The 22,263-nt window shown below is 51.5% G+C and overlaps 3 protein-coding genes across 4 annotated transcripts in view; 2 read left to right on the top strand and 1 right to left on the bottom strand.

Annotated features, from left to right (window-relative positions):
* Positions 1 to 831: 831 nt before the first annotated feature.
* On the top strand, positions 832 to 20,196 carry LOC122379188 (verprolin-like). Its single transcript, XM_043361165.1, has 2 exons — positions 832 to 871; positions 17,091 to 20,196. Exon 2 carries the CDS (start codon positions 17,136 to 17,138, stop codon positions 19,659 to 19,661), a length of 2,526 nt encoding a protein of 841 aa, XP_043217100.1. The 5' UTR covers positions 832 to 871; positions 17,091 to 17,135; the 3' UTR covers positions 19,662 to 20,196.
* Positions 12,781 to 14,982, top strand: LOC122379221. Its single transcript, XM_043361227.1, has 2 exons — positions 12,781 to 12,822; positions 14,188 to 14,982. The coding sequence occupies exons 1-2, from the start codon at positions 12,781 to 12,783 to the stop codon at positions 14,980 to 14,982; spliced, it is 837 nt and encodes a 278-aa protein (XP_043217162.1).
* The window catches only part of LOC122379189 (protein amalgam-like), a 49,389-nt gene continuing 47,318 nt past the window's right edge, over positions 20,193 to 22,263 (bottom strand). For both annotated transcript variants that reach the window (XM_043361166.1, XM_043361167.1), the window contains one exon: positions 20,193 to 21,739. The gene's annotated coding sequence lies outside the window, so the exon portion shown is untranslated. The remainder of the gene's footprint in view (positions 21,740 to 22,263) is intronic.

Here is a 22,263-nt window from a genome sequence, read left to right as displayed (position 1 = left end):
GTGAAGCAGCGGGACACCCTCACGTCCCGCAGTCGCCGGCAGCCGTCCAGCCAGCGGCAGAACAGCTCTGCCTTCTCCTCCGGAAGCTCCTCGTCCCAGTCCACCTTGAGCTCCCATAGCTCTTGGAATAAAATCTTGGCCAGCACTGTGAAGGGACTGAGTAAGCCAAGCGGGTCATACACGCGGGCCATCATACACAGCACCACACGCTTTGTCGGCACAATCCCAACAGGCAGGTGGTCACCTGTGAAACAGAGTGTGTCATCATCCTGACACCAGGTGACGCCGAGCACCTTCACACTTTCATTCTCTGAACAGGCGGCCCCCTGTCTCACCGCGTCCAACAGGAGCGGCGAGTTGCTGGAGCACTTAGTCAGCTCCATGCCTGCAGCAGCCATCACGGTGCAGGCATCCTGCAGCAGAGCCGCCGCCTCCTCCTCGCTGTCGGCCCCGGACAGCCAGTCGTCCGCATAGAGGCAGTCCAACAGCTCCGTCTTCACCTTGCTGTCAGGGCTCTGTGAGAGATGGTATTTGATGGTCGCATTGAGCAAGAAGGGGCTGCACGCCACACCCATCACCACACGCTTGAAGCGCATCACACGGAGGCGTCCATCTTGGCGCCACAGGAACCGGTGTGCATCTCTGTCCTCATCCTGTAAACAGATCTGATGAAAGGCACGCTTCACATCAGCACTGACGCCATATCTCCAACGCCTGAAACGCAGCAACACATCCTGCACGCTGGGCATCAGAGAGGGGCCAGTGTGCACAACATCATTCAAGGACAGTCCGTTAGACCCTCTCGAACTGGCATCGAAGACGGGTCGCACCTTGGTAGTGCTGCTGCTCAGTTTCACAACTGGTCTGTGAGGTAGGTAAAACGTCACGTTCTCGGTCACGAGCTCATCAGGAGGCACCTCACTGATGAAGCCATCATCCTCCATCTGTTGAAGAGCAGCACCATAGGCAGCCTGGAGAGGGGGATTCCGCTGAAGCCGCCTCTCCAAACTTATCAGTCTCCTCTCTGCTTCCCTTCTGTTATCCTGTAACTGATCCCTAGAATCTGTCCAAGGAATCTGTACTATGTACCTCCCGTCCTCAAACTCTATCGTCTCATTGAACCTCCTTAGCAATGAATCCTCACTCTCATCGCTATTCTCCACATCACAGGGACCCTGAGCCCACACATCACAGCCACAGGTGTGCGGCACTACCAAGGTCAGTAACTGTCAGCCCTCTACTTTCGACCGTCCATCCACGGCACCAGAGAGAACCCAGCCAAAGGCTGTCTCCATAGCCACTAGCCCACCATCCCTCACCAGCCCCGCCTTAACAAGGGCCCAGTACTGGTCCTGCCCGATCACCAGGTCTATGTGCAGCGTGGACTCAGACGAGGGGCAGTCAGCGGCCAGCTGGAGGTGGTTGAAGGGCTGCAGCAGGTTCGAGGACACAGGTGGTCTCCGCAGGGGCGCCGATATTTGCTCCACCTCCACTACTCGCAGTTTTTCAGCTGTGGGCACAGAGACATTCAGGCCAGTCACACTGATTTCATACACATCACACACATCAGTCATTTTTGAGCCACCAAAGGAGGCACAGCTCATCTCGACAGAGCCCTCAAGCTCTCCTTTGACCTTCCTCATGAACGACTTTGTCACAAATGAGCGGTCTGCACCTCCATCAAAGATCAGAGTACCTTTGACAACACTGTTACCATCCACGGAAGGGACCAATACTGTGGCGACAGGCAGCAATGTGACAGTTCCATTGGTTGTGCATGAAAGTGAAACACTCTCACCCTGTCCCCCTCCCCCCATGGCTACACCCTGGGTGGGGGCCCCCTCCCTGGCTCCAACCCCAGCATCCACCCTCCGGGAACCCTCATCACCCTCAGTAGCACACAGGGTCACATGGTGACGCCCACCACACTTCCCACATCTGGCAGCACAGCGTCTAGCCATGTGCCCAGTCTCCAAACAGCAAAAACACAAGCGTTTCTCCCTTACACAGCTGAACCGGTCATCTACACTCAGTCTTTGCCACCCCAAGCACTTAGCTGTCTGATGCTGCTGTCCGCAGAAGCCACACCGCACAGCAGCGGCAGACTGTAGAGCAGCAGTAGAAGGGCGGGAGGCTGAACGAGCCCCACGCTGGCCCAGGAGGCCAGCCGCCGGTCCCTGGCGCCCACCAGAGAAGGCAGGTCGGCGTCCAGTGGCAGCAGCAGCTGCCTGGCCTGGAGAGGTAGTCGTCCTCGTTGACGTCAGACCCTCATACACGCCTGACCTTTCCAGCCTGGAGATCTCTTGTTGCAGGAAGCTGATGAGATTGTCCAGGTCACCCTCTCTTCCAACACTGCTCCTGGCCCACTCCAAGCGCACCTCAGAGGGCAGGCGCGACAGGATGAGAGGCGTCAGGATCACTCCATATTGCTGACCAGTGACGCCCAGCGCAGCCAGGCTCCGCACCTGCACCAGGAGCCGGTCGACCAGGTCTTGCAGCTTGGTTTCACTTGAGCTGCCAAGGCTCAACAGCTGCTGCACGTGAGCGAAGATGATGAGCTCTGGGCGACCAAACCGGCTCTTCAGCAGGTCACAGGCGGCAGCGTAGTGTTGAGCCCTGAGGGGGAGGCCCTCCACGCACTGCTTTGCTTCTCCAACGAGAAGAGACCTCAGGTAGGTCAGCTTGTGGACCTCAGACAGATCCGCCTGGTCCACTGCACATTCAAACGACTCCCAGAAGGTTCCCCACTTCATCACATCACCGTCGAACTTCGGGAGCTCCAGCTTGGGCAGACGTGCACCTCCAAATCGACCACTAGCTGATGCAGGAGGCACCTGTTCACCTGCTTCAGCCGAGTGCTGCACCTCTGCAGCACGGAGAAGAACGCGCTTTATCCCCTCTCGGAACGACCAGGCAGCTTCCAAATCACCTTCCAGGACCTCTGGATTCAGCTCACACTCGACAGAGGCCTGTACTTCGTCCAAGGCGGCCAGACGCGCCTCGCACTCTCTTTTCGCATCAAGCAGCAGCAGCCGAGGGCTCACACCAGCCACCTCCTCGTCCATCTTCTGCTCCAGCAGATCAGCCAAGACGTTGGCCGAGCGCGTGGCCCAGCCCTTCGCCGCCACACGCCGCCTCAGCAGGCGCTCCAGCTCCGCCATAGCGTTCGCACAGCAGCCTCAGAACGCTCACGAAGCCGCCGTCAGCCGACGGAAATTCACCGCCGACGACTGCCGACAGTCCACCGCAATCGTCGACAAATCGCCCACTGACGATAGCACTTGGGCATCAACCCATCACAACAATGCTCACTTGCACTGTCCCGAGCAACGTCCCGGGTTTCGGCACCAAATTGTAAAGTAATCAGTCTTGTATTTGCCACGAACGGTGACAATTCACACATCCAAGACCGACAACTTCGTCCCAGCACGGACCAACAGCCAATAATGCTCGCCACAGCCCCCGCTACCGGCCGCCCGGGCCCGGTCAGCTGATCGCTCACCGCCGGGGGGCAGGCCGAGCGCACACGTAACTCACGCGGCACCGACCGACCGAGCCGCCGCGCCCGCCAGCCGGCGCTCGAGCGTCCGGCATTCGGGCCACCTGCCCGGTAGACCGGCGGTATTCCCTAACAGTTACTCTTATCAATCGCTAAAAGTTTCAAGCCGATCGTTCAGTCGGTGTTGCTATGGAGAGCATTCTAACCTTTTCTGAGGTGAGGTCACTTGACGTGGTCTGGTGACCTGACCTTGAGCGACCTGGGTGTAAAATTTTCATATCTGTAGATAAGATTCATCCCTCTTTTTTATATCCACGCAAAACCGCAAGGAGGAGGTGTTCAAACAGCCCCCCCCCCCGGCCGGGCGCGGGTTAACGAACTTCAACGGAAGTGAACTGCAAAAACGAACTTCAACGGAAGCTAACTGCAAACATGTTATCAAGGTCGAGAAACGCAAGACAATGTATTTTCATTTACAATGCCAAATTCTATCGTAAATTTGCTGTTTTTTTTCGACATTCTCGAATTTTTACACGCCAGGATAGGCAGTCGCTGTGGGGCCCCTTTTGGCTGACCTCCGGGCCCTTCTCGGCTGTCGCCCCCCCCCCCCCCCTGAGCGAAATCCTGGATACGTGCCTGAGGTTACGTGTGTTTTTTTACGACCCAGCGATGGCCCACTGCACAGTCCTACCTGCAGGTGCACCAAGCTTCGCTATATTTCGCGTGATTTTTATTATATCCCAGCATATTGGTATGTAATTGTACATATATGTACATGTAATGTACATATATGTACATGTAAAATGTATGTATAGTATACATACATTTTACATTGCACAATTGTACATACCTACACATTTCTGTGTAGGCTAATGTCCGTTCTTAATAACCACATCTCTAACTAGTCTTCAGGGACTATTCTGTTACATCATTAAAACCAGGGACAATTTATTAACCCGCGAGTTGCTGGGGGGGGGGGCGTTAAACGCCCCCACTTTTTTCGCCGGGCCATAGCATAAAAACGGCGCGCCGCAGGCGCGCCAAATTTTGGGTACCTGTAGGGAATCGATTGAAGTTTATTGTGTTAACCCGCGCCCCAGTGGCGGTCTCAGCCAACTTCGCCCTAGTGAGGGGGGGCATATGTTACCACCCACCTCTAACTCAAAAACTAAGAGGGCTAGAAAGACGCGGTAAAAAGCAGTCGATAGCTCTCAATGCGAACGTTTGAAAGTATTTCGGTCATTTTCACCTTAGAGCAATATTGAGGTCACCAGAGGTCATCAAAGGTCAAAATTTGCCAATTGTCATTATATTTTTCAGAAAACATGCCGCTATCTCAGGAACTATGGTAGCTAGAAAAACGCATGGAAGAGCAAACGATAGCTTTTGAACTCTTCTTTTGAAAAGGTCACTATCAATATTGACCTCAGGTCAACGGTTTAGCCTCCAGAGGGCAAAAACTCCAAAAATAGCTGTTTTTACGAAAAGTGTTTTTCGACAATAACTTTCGACTACAAAAAGCCACGACATTTCTATTGCCAGAATCGTGTTCCCCTCGCCAAGACGCGTCGAATGAACTATAAGTTGACCTTGTAAGGTCAACTTGAAAATTTGACCTCAGGTCAAGGTCATGACCTGACCGGAAAAGGTCATGTTGCATATCAGTCGATGCGTCTCATCAAGACAAACACAATGAGACCCTCCCCAGCGTTCTATCTCTTTCCAATCGCGAGTTATTGGCAAAAAACTGTTTGTAGCCTCAAGTGACCTCGGATGACCTGTCTAGAGGCTATCAGCAAAAATGACACCTTGGTCATCACGAGTGGACTAAAGCACTGCGATTCTGAAATATTTGGACTGTTCCGATGCGTACACACGGATCTAGAGGCATTTTCATTTTTCTCCATTGACTTGTAATGGAAAGGTCACGCCACTGACCTGACCTTAGGTCACGGATATCAAAAATCCGAGATATACAAATTGTAGGCGCCCATAACAGCATGCAATCCACCAAGTTTCAAACCTTTCTGACAAACACTGCAGGCTGGACATGATTGCAAACTTTTTCCTAGGCTTGGTCAGTTAACTTGACCTGGTGAACTGACCTGACATGACCTGGGGTCAAAAATTTCGCACATTGTCCAAAATTGATGTACCAAAAGCTACCCCAAGCGGCGCGGCGCTACGCGCCGCGGTTTTTTATTCACACGCAAAAAACGCGACAGGGTGGTAACATATGCCCCCCCCCCACTGGGGCGAAGGTTAAAGTTTAAAAAAAATCGGTCGGAAAATTTTTGAGATATCGACTTTTTAGTGACGTCATGATTTCTGAGTTTTCGACCAAAAACGGCATATGTTCAAAAAATCATATAAAATCACAGAATAGACATATAGACATGCCGTAAACGCCATTAGACTGCCAATACCATGAAGAATCAAATGGCTATCTTCGATTATTGATTATCGTTCCGCATTTTCCAAAATCTTGAACTGAATCTTGGCAATTTCTCGTGACTACTTCACGACCATGATACATGAATTTCTTAAATTGAACTTCTTTAGCCAAACACGTACACATATGATAAAATGAATGTCACCATCGTGTTCTACGCCCCAAATTACCCATAAAACATGTGTCACAGGCTGCGAATATCAGTTTTTATTTTCGGGGATATGTGCCTGCCCGGTTGACCTGACCTTGACCCTGACCTATGCTTGACTGACCCCTGCATGGAGCTGACACTCTTGTAGGCCTTATATGATGGATTGTGCACCGTTTTGGTAGAGTTTATGACGAGAGGCGCCCATTGCGAAGTCCTGAAGTCCATGCTACTGAAAGCCCGATTTCAGGTGTTTGACCTGACCTTGAACCGACCTGTGACCTCAAAATTCAACTTTAAAGTACTCATCTGAAGCGTCTCGTCGCGTTCTTTCGTTTGCCGCCTCGTGCGTTTCGCTGCGCCTATTGGTTCTCGAGTTATCGGCTGGGGGCGTTTAACGCCCCCCCCCCCCCCCCAGCAAACGGTGGGTGGCGAAATACCCCAGCAACTGCCGGGTTAAGTGGTCAAATGAGCCTGTCAGGCTGCTTAGCTACCTAGGCATATATTTTCGTCGGTACGTGGCTTGGGCTGGCTTATCAAGTTTTCTTTCGGTGATGTGTGACTCTGCAATCTGGCGGCCCTTCGCAGTTTGTGGCAGAGTGACTTTGGTAGAAAGTCATCATGAAACATTTAGCATGGTAATCGTGTTTATCAAAGAGGTTTCATTTAATTTATAAGCATGAGACAATAAACAAAGAACCAAAGGGAAAAGTGGAACGAGTGAAACTTTGGCTTACATTCTGCAGCTTGCTGCTCCCCTTTGTTGACCGTCAAGTTGCTGTTAATTTCATCACATTTGAAGCTGCAGCTTAAACATCCCGGTAAAAAATCCCCCATTCTTTTTGGGTACCCTCAGGCTAGACGAGCCAACAACAGAGAGTATGTTTCCGCACATACAGCGCTAGAAACAATTCCACGCAGCTCCTACAATGCAATAATAAACTTCCTCTTTCACCTGCGGCTGACGCACACAAACAAGTCCGGAGAGCAGCTGTGAGCGTCAACAATAGCTCTGACGCGGCGGGTCGGACGCAGGGGCAGGGACGGACGGCCCGCGCGTCTCGACACGGCGTAGCGTGCGTCGTTCCGGCCGGCCGGTGGCCCGTGGTCGGCTGTTCTGGTGCCGGCTGGACGGGACGGGGTCAGTGAAACACCCCTCGGGGCGCCGGGCCGCGACCGATGGAGGAAGCGGAGGCGCTCCAGATGTCCGCTGAGGCTGACCCTGACGGCCGCCGAGGTGCCCGGGGCACCACTCGGCCGGGGCTGCGACCGGCAGACGCACCGCAGTCGCGCGAACGGCGGAGTGGCCCGAGCGGTGTGTAGTGATAGTGAGCGAGCCCCCGAGGCACAGGAGTGTAATCCGAGAAGCTTCATCTGTTGCCAAACTGTTGCATCAGGTTTTGTGGAAAGGTCTGTTTGACGTACTTGGTCTGAGCACGTCAACTGTGTACGTCAACTTTGTCGTACTACCAGTGCTACTTGGTCTGTCATCCACTCAATGCTGGTGCCTCGTCTCACCTGTGTTCGGCAAACCACCGTCTGCCTTAGTACCACTAATCAAGAGCTGGCGCGCCTCAAGTTACCGATAACCACTGCGCGCCAATAAATTACTGCCACGTGCTGGGAATCGGATGAGAAGAACGGCCTATAGGTACCTGACGCTGAGCTACCAAAAGGTGACCAGATCAATCCTCCAGAACACTGACACAGCCTGAGGCCTGAGGTGCATGCTACGACAGAAAGATGCCGAGCTTATGTATGGACGTAACGGGAAGCTGAAAAAGCGCTGCAGAGGCTAGACAACGTTCCGGGGGATATTTGTTGCATCGTGAAGTGTGATAAGATGCGGGCGACTTGAGACGTGGAGCAAACACTGCTCAACTGGGAATCCGGTGGAGCAAACACTGCTCAACTGGGAATCCGTGGAGCAAACACTGCTCAACTGGGAATCCGTGGAGCAAACACTGCTCAACTGGGAATCCCGTGACATCATAGCCAAGTAAACAAAACAAACGTGGATGCAGGACGCATCTTCTTGAGCCGTGACTGCAGCCAACAGGCTGTACGAAATAGTCAATCGAGGCGGATCACTGAAGTGCGGCTCGGCGTGGCTTTAGTAGCTGCGCGCATTGATCTGTCGAAGAGCCTTTTAGACGTTCAAAACTTCATTTGGAGGAACCCGGCCAGGCAAGAAGCGCTATTGCCTCTGTCAAAACCACGCATTGCAGGTTATCAGAAACGACGCAGAAAAACAGCTAAAATCGCCTGCAGGCTTCTGATAGCAAGCCCGGAGCTCGCCGCAAAAAATGATTTTGCCAACTCCCCACAAATACTTAGAGAAATTGAAACTTACCAGTGAAAACTATCTACAGAGCTGTGATAGTCGTTACCTACGGGCCGAAACTCGGTAAACGTTTTATCAGCTTTACCGACTGTCGGGTGACGTCTAAAACTGAGAGTGTTTGAAGTTTCCGTCTTGAAGGGATACGACGTTATTGGGTATTGCGTAAGCTGATCGGTCAGGCTGGACACTGATCTTCTGTTGAGACGAGACGTCAGCACCAGCATCGCACGGCCTTGAGGACTCCGGAGAATCATCGAATAAACGGTGAGCAACAGCTATTGATTGCATTATCACAGGCATGTGTTCACATTCAGAAGCATCATTGAAGGCGTAGTATTGCGCAGCAGGAGACGTCTTATACATATCCATTATTCAATCATTGCCTCTCTAGATGTCGATTATAAAGCAACATCTAGAGAGCGCGTACAGCGCTCATAACACTTATAACGCTGAATGATTACTTACCGTCCAATCGCTATTAGTCGTTGTGGTTAAAACCGTACGATGAACTGATTTAGGTGAAACACTTTTAGCCATGACGGTTCCCATAGGAAGGTAAGGCAGCTTTGCATTTTCATGGCCATTTGGAGAAGCGGCTTTTTAATATATTCCTCAATGTAGGTCTGCCGTGGACGAATTATTGCATATTTATGCCTGTTGATGAGAAAAGAACTGTCTTTATTGAAAGTGTGGCGGGTGAATGAACTTATTTTATGTGAGTGGCTGAGAGGTGCCCCAGAGTGAGGACGCGTGAGTCATAAAAATGGCTTATCAGTGAAAATGTTAAGAAAATACAGAAATGACAGAGAATTTGAAGTTCTTAGTTGTTTCTCATTTAAGTCATTAAGTTTATTAAGAAAAAGACACAACGCGAGGAAACTATCAAGCCACATTTTAGTGCAAAGTGACCCAGATATTCGGAGTTACGATATTAGGTAACGTAATGTAATTCTAAAGTAATATTAAGTCGAGATTTAAGTATGGGTAACAGGCGCAAGAAGACGCAGCAAGGTGAAGCTGAAACCAGTCAGAATCAAGAAGAAGTAACGGATGGAACTGAAGGGACAATGTCAACTACCACTTCTACAGAAAGCCATGTGAGGACAACTGAAGTGAATTTAAGAAGAAAGAAGTCGAGACTACTTCGGGATCTACGCGATGGACAGAACAGACTGCATTCACTGATTGAAACCAGTGAGCTAACTGTCTCGCAGATCTCGCAGATAGGTTCTGAGCTAGACAAGGCAAGCGATGAGTTGTTGAACATAGTGGAAGAGATGGCCAACAAGATGTCTAGTGGACAAGAGGAGGATGAAGATCCGTGGGAAGAATATGACGATATTCAGCGAGAAATATCCAAGACTCTGCGGCTGGCAAATAAATCAGTGAGAACTGTAGTTTCTGCAGCTCTAGACAAGCGTAGCAACGAGACGGAGGCCCTGACGCAGGAAACGGAGTCGCATCAGTCAGTCACTGAAGAAACTGATGCGCTTCAGCAACCAGAAGAGCAAGCAGCCTCACCTGAAGTCGAAGGTCGACGTCACAGCACTCGGTCGCCACGAGATAACGAGAGAGTGAAGGTCGACTGGGCGAACTACGGACTGAAGAGACCACAGCTTCCAGTCTTTACAGGCGAGACAAACAGATACGAGGACTGGCGAGCTACGTTTGACGCCTTTGTAACCATCGAAAACGTTCCTGGAAAATTTAAAATGATGCAACTCAAGAACTGTCTCGCAGGTGACGCTCTGAAACTAGTAGACAGGTACAGACCGTCAGACATTGGGTTCACGAAGGCCATGGCAGAGCTGGAACGCAAGTACGGCGGCGTCAGCAGACGGATCAGGCATCAGCTGGAGGAGATTCGGAGCATCAGGCCAGTCCGTCCGGGCGCTACGAGAGATTTGGAGGAACTCGCTGATCGGGTTCAAAGCCTGGTGACAAATCTTGAAGAGCATGGCTCAGCAGGCGATTTGGCCGACGTGTCCGCCTACTACATCCTCGTCAAAGAAAAGCTACACGTGACATTTCTGAAGAACTACCGAAGATGGATCCAAGGACAAAGAGAGAAGGACAATCTGAAGATGTTCGCCACCTGGCTCACAGAAGAAGCCCAATACGAACAAGAAGCTCTAGAAATGTCAAGCAGCTCCCGAATGAAGAAGGAAGAGACGAACTCTCCCAGGAAAATGAAGAAGACATGGAGTACCAAGACAGAGAGACAGAGCCAACATGGGGCATCAAGCTGTCTCTATTGCGAGAAAGAACACCAACATCCAGATTGCCCACTGTTCCAGAAGTGGACAGTCGGCAGCCGGTACAGCTACTGCAAGACGAAGCGAATATGTTTTCGCTGTCTGGCTGGCACTCATCGTGGATTAGGCTGCAGGAAGTTCCCAGGATGTCAAGTGGCAGGATGCGGTGGCAGCCATCATAGTCTTCTCCACGCGACTCGCGGTGATTCTACCCCTGCGATGACACAAAGTCATACTACTGCCAGACTGCCAGTTCAGGAACAGCATGAAGGGGAGCTAACTCATCGGACCGCTGCTTCAGCGACTCAGAACTCAGGCCGCGTCGTTTTTCAGACAGTTCCCGTGAAGGTGAAGGCGAATGGACGATCTCTTATCGTCAACGCCCTGCTGGATTCATGCTCGGATGCCAGTTTCTTGACGGACGCCGCTTCTAAGGAGCTGGGTCTCCAGGGTGTTCCAGAGCAGTTTGAGCTGGGAACAGTGGAAGGCAGCAGTCAAGTGAACATGAAGAGGTCGGAGGTGGAAATGTGTTCCACAATCGGCCCGTTCAAGACCAGCATTGGCGTGTACGTCATTAATGACCTCTCCAGCGCTTCAGCCAAGATTGACTGGAACATGACGAAGAGCAAGTGGAACCATCTGAAGAACATATCTTTCCCCAACGTTTCACGAAGACAGGGGATCGATATGCTGATCGGACTGACGGCTTCTACGACGTCGCTGTTCCTTTCTCTGGAGACAAGACAAGGCGAAGCACATGAACCTGTGGGAGTGAAAACCCCGCTCGGCTGGACAGCCTTCGGGCCTGTGGAAGATGCGAAGAAGAAAAACTTCAGCAAAACGCTACGGACTCACGTATCAGTGAACAATCAGGATAAAATAGACGCCATCCATGCTATGACCGACTTGGAACTACTCGGAGTGAGAAACGAGAATGAGAAGATTCTCTCGTATGAGGAAAAGTCCGCACTTAAGAAGGCACAAGACTCACTCAAGTACGACGGCGAGCGATATGAAGTAGCAGTACCTTGGCGTCGTGATCAGCCCGAGTTGAGTGGAAACTTCGGATACGCTGTGAGCCGATTAAGAAAAACTGAGCAGAGCCTGATAAAGAATGAAGACAGGTCTCTTCTAGAAAAGTACAATGCGAATTTTGAAGATTACGTATCTAAAGGATACCTTAAGAAGATCGTACCTGAAGATAGAGAGGCTGCATCCTCAGACGGCTGGTTCTTGCCCCACTTCCCGGTGGTAAAGGAAGATCGCGCCACGACGAAGATACGGGTAGTGTACGATGCAGCTGCAAAATTTGAAGGGAGAAGTCTGAACGATGAACTCTATCCTGGACCATCCATCTGTAACGACCTGATAGAAGTCCTGCTGGGATTTCGCCGTCATGCGATCGCTCTGACTGGAGACGTCGCGGAGATGTTTCTCCAGGTGAAGCTACCCGATGGTGATCAGAAGTTCCATCGTGTGCTCCGGCGCAACTGCGAAGCTGGAAGAGAGCCAGATATCTATGAAGCACAGAGGTGGCTGTTCGGAAACGCTGCAGCACCATTTGCAGCCCAGTTCGCGATGAAGGAGAATGCCAAGCAGCACGCTTCACGATATCCTCTCGCTTCCAACACGATCAAGGACTCGTTCTACATGGACGATGCCCTCGTCTCATTCGAATGTGAAGATGAAGCGAAGGAAGCCAGAAAGCAACTCACAGAGCTGATGCAGTTGGCCGGCATGAAGATAAGAAAATGGAGAAGCAGTAGCAGCTCAGTGACGGACAGCATACCAGAAGAAGAGCGAGCCAAAGAGTCAAGTTTCACTATCGAAGATGGCCCTCAAACTCGTGCCAATGCACTTGGAGTCGTTTGGAATGCGGATGAAGACAAGCTGAGCATTAGCAGCAGTGCTACCATCCAGAAGAACATGACGCCAAAGCCTACCAAGAGGATCTGCCTCAAGACGCTCGCAGCCATCTTCGATCCTCTATGCTTGATGAGTCCATTTACCGTCCGAAGCAAGATCCTATTCCAGGAAACGTGGTCCCGAGGTCTTCAATGGGACGATGAGCTGCCCGCCGATATGAAGCGCAAGTGGGCGGAATGGGTGACGGAGCTGGAGCGCGTGAGCTCTTTATTAGTGCCCCGATGCATCCACCCCTTCTCCAAGGCTACAGCTCAGAAGCTACACGCCTTCTCAGATGCCTCTGAGCAGGCATATGCAGCCGCAGTCTACGTCGTGACCACAAGTGAAGATGGCGTTGCCGCAAGCCTGGCTCTAGCAAGAGTCAGAGTCACCCCACGCTCTAGAAAGGTCAGCATCCCTCGTCTTGAGCTGATGGCTGCCCTCCTGGGTCTGCGACTGGCGAAGAAGGCCTGTGCAGCATTCAGGATCCAGATATCAGATGTGCTGTTCTGGTCTGACTCCATCAACGTGCTCTGTTGGATCAGAAATGAAGTCAAGCAGTTCCAGTCGTTCGTGGCGCATCGGATATCAGAGATTCGGGAAGTGACGGATCCTGAGCAATGGCAGCATGTTCCCGGAAATCAAAACCCAGCAGATCTTCCCAGCAGAGGCGTAACACTGGAAGTTCTGAAGTCCAGTGACCTGTGGTGGTCGGGCCCTGAATTTCTTGTGGAAGAGCGAGAAAACTGGCCAATGCCAAGAGATCTACAATCAGAGCCATTCGACAGGAGCGAGATGAAGAAGACGAAGACAGTACACAGCACTCTGACCAAAGAAACTCAAGATGACCTCCGGCTACACCCAAGTCACTTCTCAAGCTTGATGAGGCTGGTCAGGGTGACGGCGTGGGTTCTAAGGTTTATCGAGAAACTGAAGAGACTAACAAGAGGAGAGCGCCCAGATGAACACAACGACGGCACATCATCATCACTGGACAGGCGGGAGATGTCTTCTGCAGAGACATTCTGGCTCCTGCGAGCTCAGGAATGTTTTGCCAAGGAGCGAAGACAGCTGGAAGCACAAGACGCAGTCCCGTCCGGTGAAAGCAAACAGGGTCAAGTCTTCAAAAGCAGCAGCATCCGCAGACTGTGTCCGATTGTAGATGACCATGGACTACTGCGAGTCGGCGGACGCCTCCAGAGAAGCGACTTGCCATTTGATGTGAAGCACCCAGTGCTTCTCCCAAAGGGCCATCAAGTGACCCGTCTCCTGGTACGTCATGTGCATGAGCAGGGTGAACACGAGCTCGGCGTCGAGCACACCATATCGGAACTCCGCCAGCGGTTCTGGGTGATAAGTGCCAGAGAAGAAGTCAAGAAATGCATCAGATCTTGTACAGAGTGCATCAAGAGATCCAAGAAGCCAGAGAAGCAGATGATGGCGCCGAAGACTGGAGCTGAAGTGATGTATTCCTGCCGCGCGTTCAGTCACTGCGCGGTGGACTTCGCAGGACCGTTCGAGACCAGACAGGGAAGAGGGAAGACTCGGCTGAAACGCTACCTCTGCGTCTTCCTGTGCTTACAGAGTAGAGCGGTGCACCTGGAGATGGCCTGCGGACTCGACACTGACAGTTTTCTGCGAGCATTCCTGAGATTCATCGCTCGAAGAGGGAGGCCGTCTGAGATCATCTCCGACAACGGGAAGAATTTTGTTGGAGCAAGTCGCGAGCTACGGAAGCTAGTCGGAGCTCTGGACCAAGAAGTGATCAAGAGACAAACCGCTCACTTCTACATAGACTGGAAGTTCATTCCTCCGGGAGCGCCTCATTTCAATGGTGGCTGCGAGGCGATGGTAAAAAGTGCGAAGCGGGCACTACGAAGAACTTTAGAAGCCGCCCACCTGACAGATGAAGAACTGATGACCGCGTTCTGCCGCGCGGAGGCGCTTCTGAACACCAGGCCACTGACCGCGGTCTCATCTGACCCGTCTGATGCGCCACCGCTCACCCCGGCAGCGTTCCTGCTCGGTCACACCCAGCTGGATATCTGCTCTGAAGACGCTGACACGCCCGAGAACGCCAGAAAAAGGTGGCGTCGACTCCAGCAGCTGAACACAGAGTTCTGGCGGCGCTGGATCAGAGAATACTTAACAAGTCTTCAGACAAGACAGAAGTGGACGGAGATGTCACGCAATCTGCGTGAAGGAGAGATGGTGCTGATCGCAGACCCATCGGTGCCTCGAGGCTCGTGGCCCCTGGGCAGAGTCGCCAGGACGTTCCCCGGTCAGGACGGCCTCGTCCGCGTCGTGGAGGTGAACACGCGGAAGGGTGTGTACAAACGACCGGTCACCAAGATCGTGCGACTGGAGCTAGACAACTGAAGTAACTGAGAGCTCATGAATGGCCGGTCGATGTTCCGGCACGTAGTGTTCTGAATGACGTGCTCATTCAGTGTCGGGGGAAATGTTGATGAGAAAAGAACTGTCTTTATTGAAAGTGTGGCGGGTGAATGAACTTATTTTATGTGAGTGACTGAGAGGTGCCCCAGAGTGAGGACGCGTGAGTCATAAAAATGGCTTATCAGTGAAAATGTTAAGAAAATACAGAAATGACAGAGAATTTGAAGTTCTTAGTTGTTTCTCATTTAAGTCATTAAGTTTATTAAGAAAAAGACACAACGCGAGGAAACTATCAAGCCACAATGCCTACTGAAAAATCCTACTACACCGTCCAAATTATTTACGGAATAAATTAATTTGGCAGGCATGCGAAATACTTTCGCGGCAAGAGCCATGCCATTATTTCGTGTGGTCATGCTTCCGGCTGAAATACAACGCCTGTAAAGATGGGACAATCGCTGTCGTTTGGGGTAGCATAATTTGACGGCTGGGCGCGCGTCGCCGCCCGAGGCGTTTCACGGACGACTGGTCACGTGATGGCCGGTCACGTGACCGCCCGGGGCTATCGGGCGTCACAGCTGGGCGTCCAGCAGGGTCGCCGTGGCGCGCGGGGCCGACGCCGGGTCAGCGTGAACCATGACACCGGCGGGGGCGGCGACTTTCGCTGGCTTCGTTTTAGGCCGGGGCGGCGCTTCGCCGTCTATTGTTGGCCGTACGGACAATGGAAACATAAATCACTTGGACGTCTCAGTGTAGGGTGAAAAATTTATTTCTATAAAAATCAGCATCCACGAGAAAGCTATGCAAAGTGCGCAAAGTGGGATTTGGTGTCTTCCGGCACTTGAGCTGGAAGTGTGACGGCAGAACATTACCGAGGCGTAAAATGTAGGCTCAGCAAGAAAGAGCTGTGAAACAGGTGTGCCCAGAATAGATGATAATAGCAAATAGCTGAAGCAAACAAATCATTCATTTTTTTTGCATTTAGCACTGAGTGCATTATGGGCACCTGCCACATGACATGCTACAGAAGCTCGTAACAGCGTGTGACATAATAAAATTACGCAACATAGGGTTGCCGTGAGACGTTTCTTGTCGAAATGCTTGTTATACCAAGCCCTGTCGCTGTTCCACTCATATACATAGTCAGGGGAAGGAGGCCCAATTTTGGGCCGAATAACGCAAAATTGGGTAGAGCTTAGCAAAGGGTGGTTTCTGGGACAAAAATGACCGCTGAACCCGAATCTGACCGGTGCGCACCTCTAACTAATGTTGCACCACTTCCAGAGCACGTGCAACTGCGTGGTTCTTCTTTTTTGAAGAATGGTACCCTTTTTATATATTTTAACATAAAATTAGTCGTGTAGTTGTGTTGTATTCCAAAACTTTAATATTATAGTCAAAATTTATTGCATAAATGAAAATCCTAGTTAACGCATATCGCAGACAATCTATGACGTCACTGTGACGTCATCTATTCGTAAAATGACGAGAAAATGAGGTGTGACAACAAAACATTTAACTTTACCTATTCACAGGATACGCTCATTGGCGGGTTCAAAATGCATTGAGCATGCTCAGAAAATATCTCCCCGTTGCAAAAGTAAAAATCGTCTGGATGGAGGTGCCATTTTGGCCTACAGGGGGCGAAATCCGCGGAGTGTGCGTCTTTACCCCAAATAGTTTTTTGTGCAATAGCTTGGCAATGCTGAATCGAATGCAAGACATACCGTCTATATTAGACTATATATTAGTCTATATATATCTATATATCTATCTATATATATAGCCTATTATATACCTATTAGTCTATATTAGTCTAGTCTAATTATATATTAGTCTATATTATTAGACATACCTAAATGAAAACTAAAGTAACTTTTTCATCCGTAGCCTGAGAATGTAAGCGTCTCGTCTGTGATCGTTCGTGCATGAAAACAGAACAGCAGTCATCCACTTATTAAACTGATGTCATTTAAATCAAGAAGTGAAACTAAACAGGTAAGTAAAGTGCGCCCTGCACCGTCACTGAATCACGTCTTCGGAACTTCCTGTACCAAACCACTGACCTCAGTGTCTCGCTACTCCCGCAGGGTCGGCCGGCGTCGGACGGCGGCCTGATGCCATGAGAAGCTGCGATGACGGCGCGGAAGGTGTACCTCTACTGGGCGGCAGTTCTGATGTGTTCTGCACAGCTCCGAGCGGCCCCTGCCCCGGGAGGGAGGCAGGCGACCGAGCGAGCTGGGCTGCCTTCAGCACGCGCCTACTTCAGTGATGGCTCGTCGCTCTGGGTCGGAAGAAGGCACATGGCCAGATCGTGGCGGGACAGGACACCGGCGGGGTATAGGAACCGAGTGAGACAATCACCTGCACTGACAATGACACAGTCACCGGCAGTGACACAGCCGCCGACACTGACACAGACACAGACACCAACTTTAACACAGACAGACCAAACGTCAGCACAGATGAGGCCGCCTAAACTGACACAAGCACAGCCGCCGGGACTGACGCAGACACAGCCTCCCGAACTGACACACCGGACGTCGTTAGTATCGCAAGAAGGCGAGGATCGTTCAGGGATCGACGAACACTCTGTTGTGGATGACACGACTGAGAGTGAAATACAAGCAAAGGCAAAGGCTATTGTGAGCGGAGTTCGAGTGGATGAAAATGAATGGCGAGCCGGTTACGGTGCGATGGAAACATATAATCATAATAAAGAACATACTACGATGGAGCCTCAGCGACCGTCTGAGAGGGTCACTTATCGTCCCCCGCCGAAACTGTCGTATATACAGCGACGGAGGCCGTTCGGAGCTGCGGCCACGATTGGGGGATTCGGGACAAGCATTGCTGGGCTTACCCCAAGACCCAGTCAATCGACACTATCACCGGTAGCGACAACTGCGTCTCGACCTTCCACACTCCCATCTGAGCCATCAGTAACGCTTGTGGCTAATAAGCCGTCATTTCCTCCCACGCAACATTCAATACATGACGCTGGCAGCAGGCGCCCAGTAACTGAAGTGAAGGCGCCGGGACACAGAGATTCGACGGACACACAGAGTCCAACAGGAGGCTCCCGAGATCATCTGCCAGTGATAAACGCTGCGGGTCTGGTACCGGGTAGTGTGATCAACACAAAACTCAGCGTGGGTCTGACGATACCGGATAGCGGCCACCAGACCACACACCAGCGCAGGACTACTGCTAGTCCGGACAAGATAACCGAGAATACGCCACTAAAGGGAGCAAGCACGTTCACAACAAGCATCATCCAAAGAAGGAAACCTTTTACGAGTCGTCAGCCGGCGCATACACCTACAACTTCTACACCATCCGTTGAAGTTCTGAACTTATACGAGGTCGGCGTGCTTCCCAACGTCAGCAAATTCCTGAACCAGTCTCGAAAGAGCGGTGGTCTGTCTCAGGGAAGCCGTGGGCAGGCAGGGCACTGGCACAGCAGTAGCAGTGGAGGCACCAACAAGGTGACGTTTCCGCTTTACGTCCTGCCAGCCCTACCGGGTGCTCCGCCTCCCCCAGACTGGCCCACTGTGCGACCCAGCACCGTCTGGTCCTGCTGCAAAGGTCACCCGGGACACGTCACTTCAGTGGATCCCCCTGACCGGCCCGTGTACCCCAGCGTGGGGTCCGGTCACCGGCCGATCCGGCCGCCACCGCAGCCGCCTACAATACCCACCAGACGTCCGCTGGTCCCACCATCCACCTCTTACGGCCCACCGCCTCTCCCTCCAGTCCCATCGCGACCCATCCCACCACCAGGGCGTCCGTGCGGCTCCAGACAGTGCGTGTACCGCCCCCCGCGGCCCCCGGCTGGAACCATATCTCCTCCGGCGCCACCGCCGACCGCTTCGGGTACCTCCCTCGGCAACGTGGGCGACGACCTGGTCTGTGTGTACCTGCGTGCCAATGGGTCGGCGCTGGTACTGCGTGCAGACCTCGCTACGGGTCGGTACAACATCAGCGATGAACACAACCATCCGCTCGGTGCGGCCGGGTGGTTGGGGTCTGACCAGACACAGCTGCTGGATCGGCCGGCATCCAGGAGTAAATACGAGATTGTCTACATTGATAATCTGGGTACTACCGTAAAACAGCTGATGACGCGTCTACGCAACAGGTCACAGCGCTGGGAGGAGACACACCGACCGAAAACCAGCATTGTCTGCATCGTACAGCGTCCGGAATCAAAACCAGACGAAGGGTTCAATTCAACAGTATCACCGAAGCCCTCTGAGGAGCCCGTAACGCCTAACATCAGCTCCACGGCCTCCACACCAACCACAGCTACCGCCACCGCATCCACCCCAACTCCTCGTCCCACCATCCTTGGATCGGTGGACACACTCTCAGCCACCATCGCTTCAGCTGTCGATACACTGGGTGCCACGGCTGAGGCACAACTGTCCAACACCATGACAGCTGCTGACCAGACGGCCGTCGTCATCGGCTCCAACGTCAAAAACTACATCGGCAGCAGCATCCCCAACATCGCACTGGCCACCACAGTTGGCATTCCTGTCTTTGTGGCGATGCTAGCACTGCTGGGCGCGCCTCCTCTCCTGCTGTCAGCTCTGTCGGTGTCGTCCCCGATCTTACTTCAAAGCGTGGCTGCCCTCTACAACAGCCTACCCAACTGAACGAGCGACGGTCTCTTGGGTCCCAAGGGGAGGAAACTGAGCTGGTGGGCGTGGTAGACGTCCAGCAAATGCACGTTTGTTTAAACAGGGTTAAATCACGAGCTGTGGACACGTCTTCAGGACGGGGGAGCTTGGCGTCCTGAGTGAGTCGAGTAGTGTAGGTATAAATAGTTGAGATATTGTTGCAAAGCGTCGTGAGGGCCAGACGACGATATTTGTTTTATTGTGATCGGTGCTGAAGTAACAGTGACGTGTGAAATACAGTGATGGAGGCATTCCAGAAATGCACATTGTTGAGTTCATGTGAAAAATGGGTAGCATGGGTAGCGATGATGCAAACAGACTATGCATGTACTGCGAACATCGCACAATCTGGAGTTCGTATTGGAGTGTGTGACGACCCAAGCGACGATTGGTAACAATTTGTGATTGATGACAAGTTCGTGAATTCATTTGCGGCACTTGTGTAATGAAACGTGGATAGCCACTGCTGCCTGTTTCGCACTGCGAAATATATAACACACATGTGAATAAATGTATTGTTTCTGTTTCTGTTTATTTTTTTTTTATAAAAGAAAACATTGCGCCATACGCAGAGAAAAGCAGTTGCTGAAGTTCAAAAGAAGCCTGCCACAGACTGGTGGTTCTGTTACACATCATTGATGCCTTAGTGGCAGTGCCGTTTAGAAAGGCATCTCGAGCTCGACACTCCCCTACACTCAATACTGACGAGAGGGGACACCGATCACACTGAGAGAACGTGGCAAGGTCATCGCATGGGCAGACGAGGGCATCAGCCTCGTTCACTACAGCCTGACTATTCACCAGAGAAAAAGTATAATCGCGCATGGTTCAAAAATGATCGAATGGCAGCCAGAGTACAGAGAAGGTTAATAAAAATATCACGAAAAACCCTAATTCAGCTTATCCAACTCATTGTAAACACATTATAACTTTATGCACACAGCTTGAAAACATGAAAGTATGAACCAGTTTGGGTTTTGCGCCCAGGAAACTTATGCGAACGAAATGCCCAAGACACCGAAAGTCCGGTAGAAAATTGGTCCTGAGAGGCAACGAAAACACGTCCAATCACGCTGTTTAAAAAAAATGCTATTTTAAAATCGCCCCAAAATGAGGATGTCAATGGCGCAAACTAAGATCGAAACCTTTAATGGGAAAACATCTTGATGTGAATGTGAATGGCCAGCTTGACTTTCAGCTAGCTGGCAAGGAGCTTGGACAAACAACGCTATGCAGAAAGGTAATATAAAACGGAAAGGCACGATAACACGAAACGCATGCAAAACACGTCTACAGCGTGACAATCGCGAACACTTTCATGAGCAGACATTGCAGCTCTCAGTCAAAACACGTCATCAAATAAGACAACTCAAAGGCTGTTTGCACAAATGTACAAATGTACAAATGTACGCTTCTTGATCTCACGTGCAATTGCGTACGTCACAAGCCACACACACACAACACATTGCGTACATTTACACCAAGCCGAGTCCTGTGCTTAGCAAGTCGTTCACAAACACACAGTGCCCGACATTAGGCACCCAGCTCGGAGCACCGCGCATCAGCACCGCGATCCGCAGGCTGACTGACCCCAGGTGAAATCCGGGGTTGCACCATTGACATTAGCAGCTACCAAGCTCAAGCACACTTTGCCAAGGCCCCGTTACAAAGCCCGTTCGAGGATGCAGATCAGATCAGACTTCAGGTTCATCGACATTCTGGTGTGCACTTCAGGATAGTTTCCAGACGAGCTCAGTAGCGACACCTGTAGTCCACTCGGATGTACTGAAGCTTCACAGTACCGTTACTACTATCGCTACTGCCGCGGTACCAGACCATACATCTGGCTCCAGCCGCCACTTTATCGAAGAGGCAATAATCCGTCCCGTTGACGTTGGCTGTTTCGTGGCTTTTTTCTCACCATGCAGTGTAGTGATAGCGTCAGGCGTCGGCCAACTATCAATCGCGTGCTGCAGTGGGCGGTGGTCGGAGCAGCGCTGCTGGAAAATCTCGTCGCATTGGTGAGCCGATGGACCCGGCAAAAATCAGACAACCTGAAAAGACCACTTAGTTCAAACATCCATCCTATTTACTTTCATACCTACCCCTCTTCACAGCAAGGACCTTATGACAGATAACACCTCTTTAGCGATATCTATAGTCTAGTCGGGCGCAGGCTAGAGCAATAACCACATCACCGGTAGGTAAATAAATGACCCAACATCATAATAGCCCGCAGCTGAATACACATTGCATCAGGCGAACAATTACAGGAAAAGGCGTAGTAGACCGTGGGCATCATGACGGAGCACATGTCAATAAACACTGCGACGGAGGTGAAGCGTGGGCCCCACAATGACGTTATTGTCTGTATTGGCGGTGCCACAGCAGTCGGAGGATGAGCAAAGAGGGCGTTAGCTGGCTCGTGGGTAGAGGCAGACAGAACATGACATACAAGGCCCCTTAGCAGGGGGGGGGGCGAAAGGGATGACACGAAAAGACCCGAGCACGAAGCCAGCATTTCGACCAAATGCTGGGAAGACGAGAAAAAAGAAAGAAAATCACTACACTACATAAA

Source organism: Amphibalanus amphitrite, unplaced genomic scaffold (genome assembly GCF_019059575.1).
Source record: "Amphibalanus amphitrite isolate SeventyFive unplaced genomic scaffold, NRLGWU_Aamphi_draft 000073F_arrow, whole genome shotgun sequence".
Classification (NCBI taxonomy): domain Eukaryota; kingdom Metazoa; phylum Arthropoda; class Thecostraca; order Balanomorpha; family Balanidae; genus Amphibalanus; species Amphibalanus amphitrite.
The sequence above is the reverse complement of the archived record's forward strand: the minus strand, read 5'-3'. Positions and strand labels throughout refer to the sequence as shown.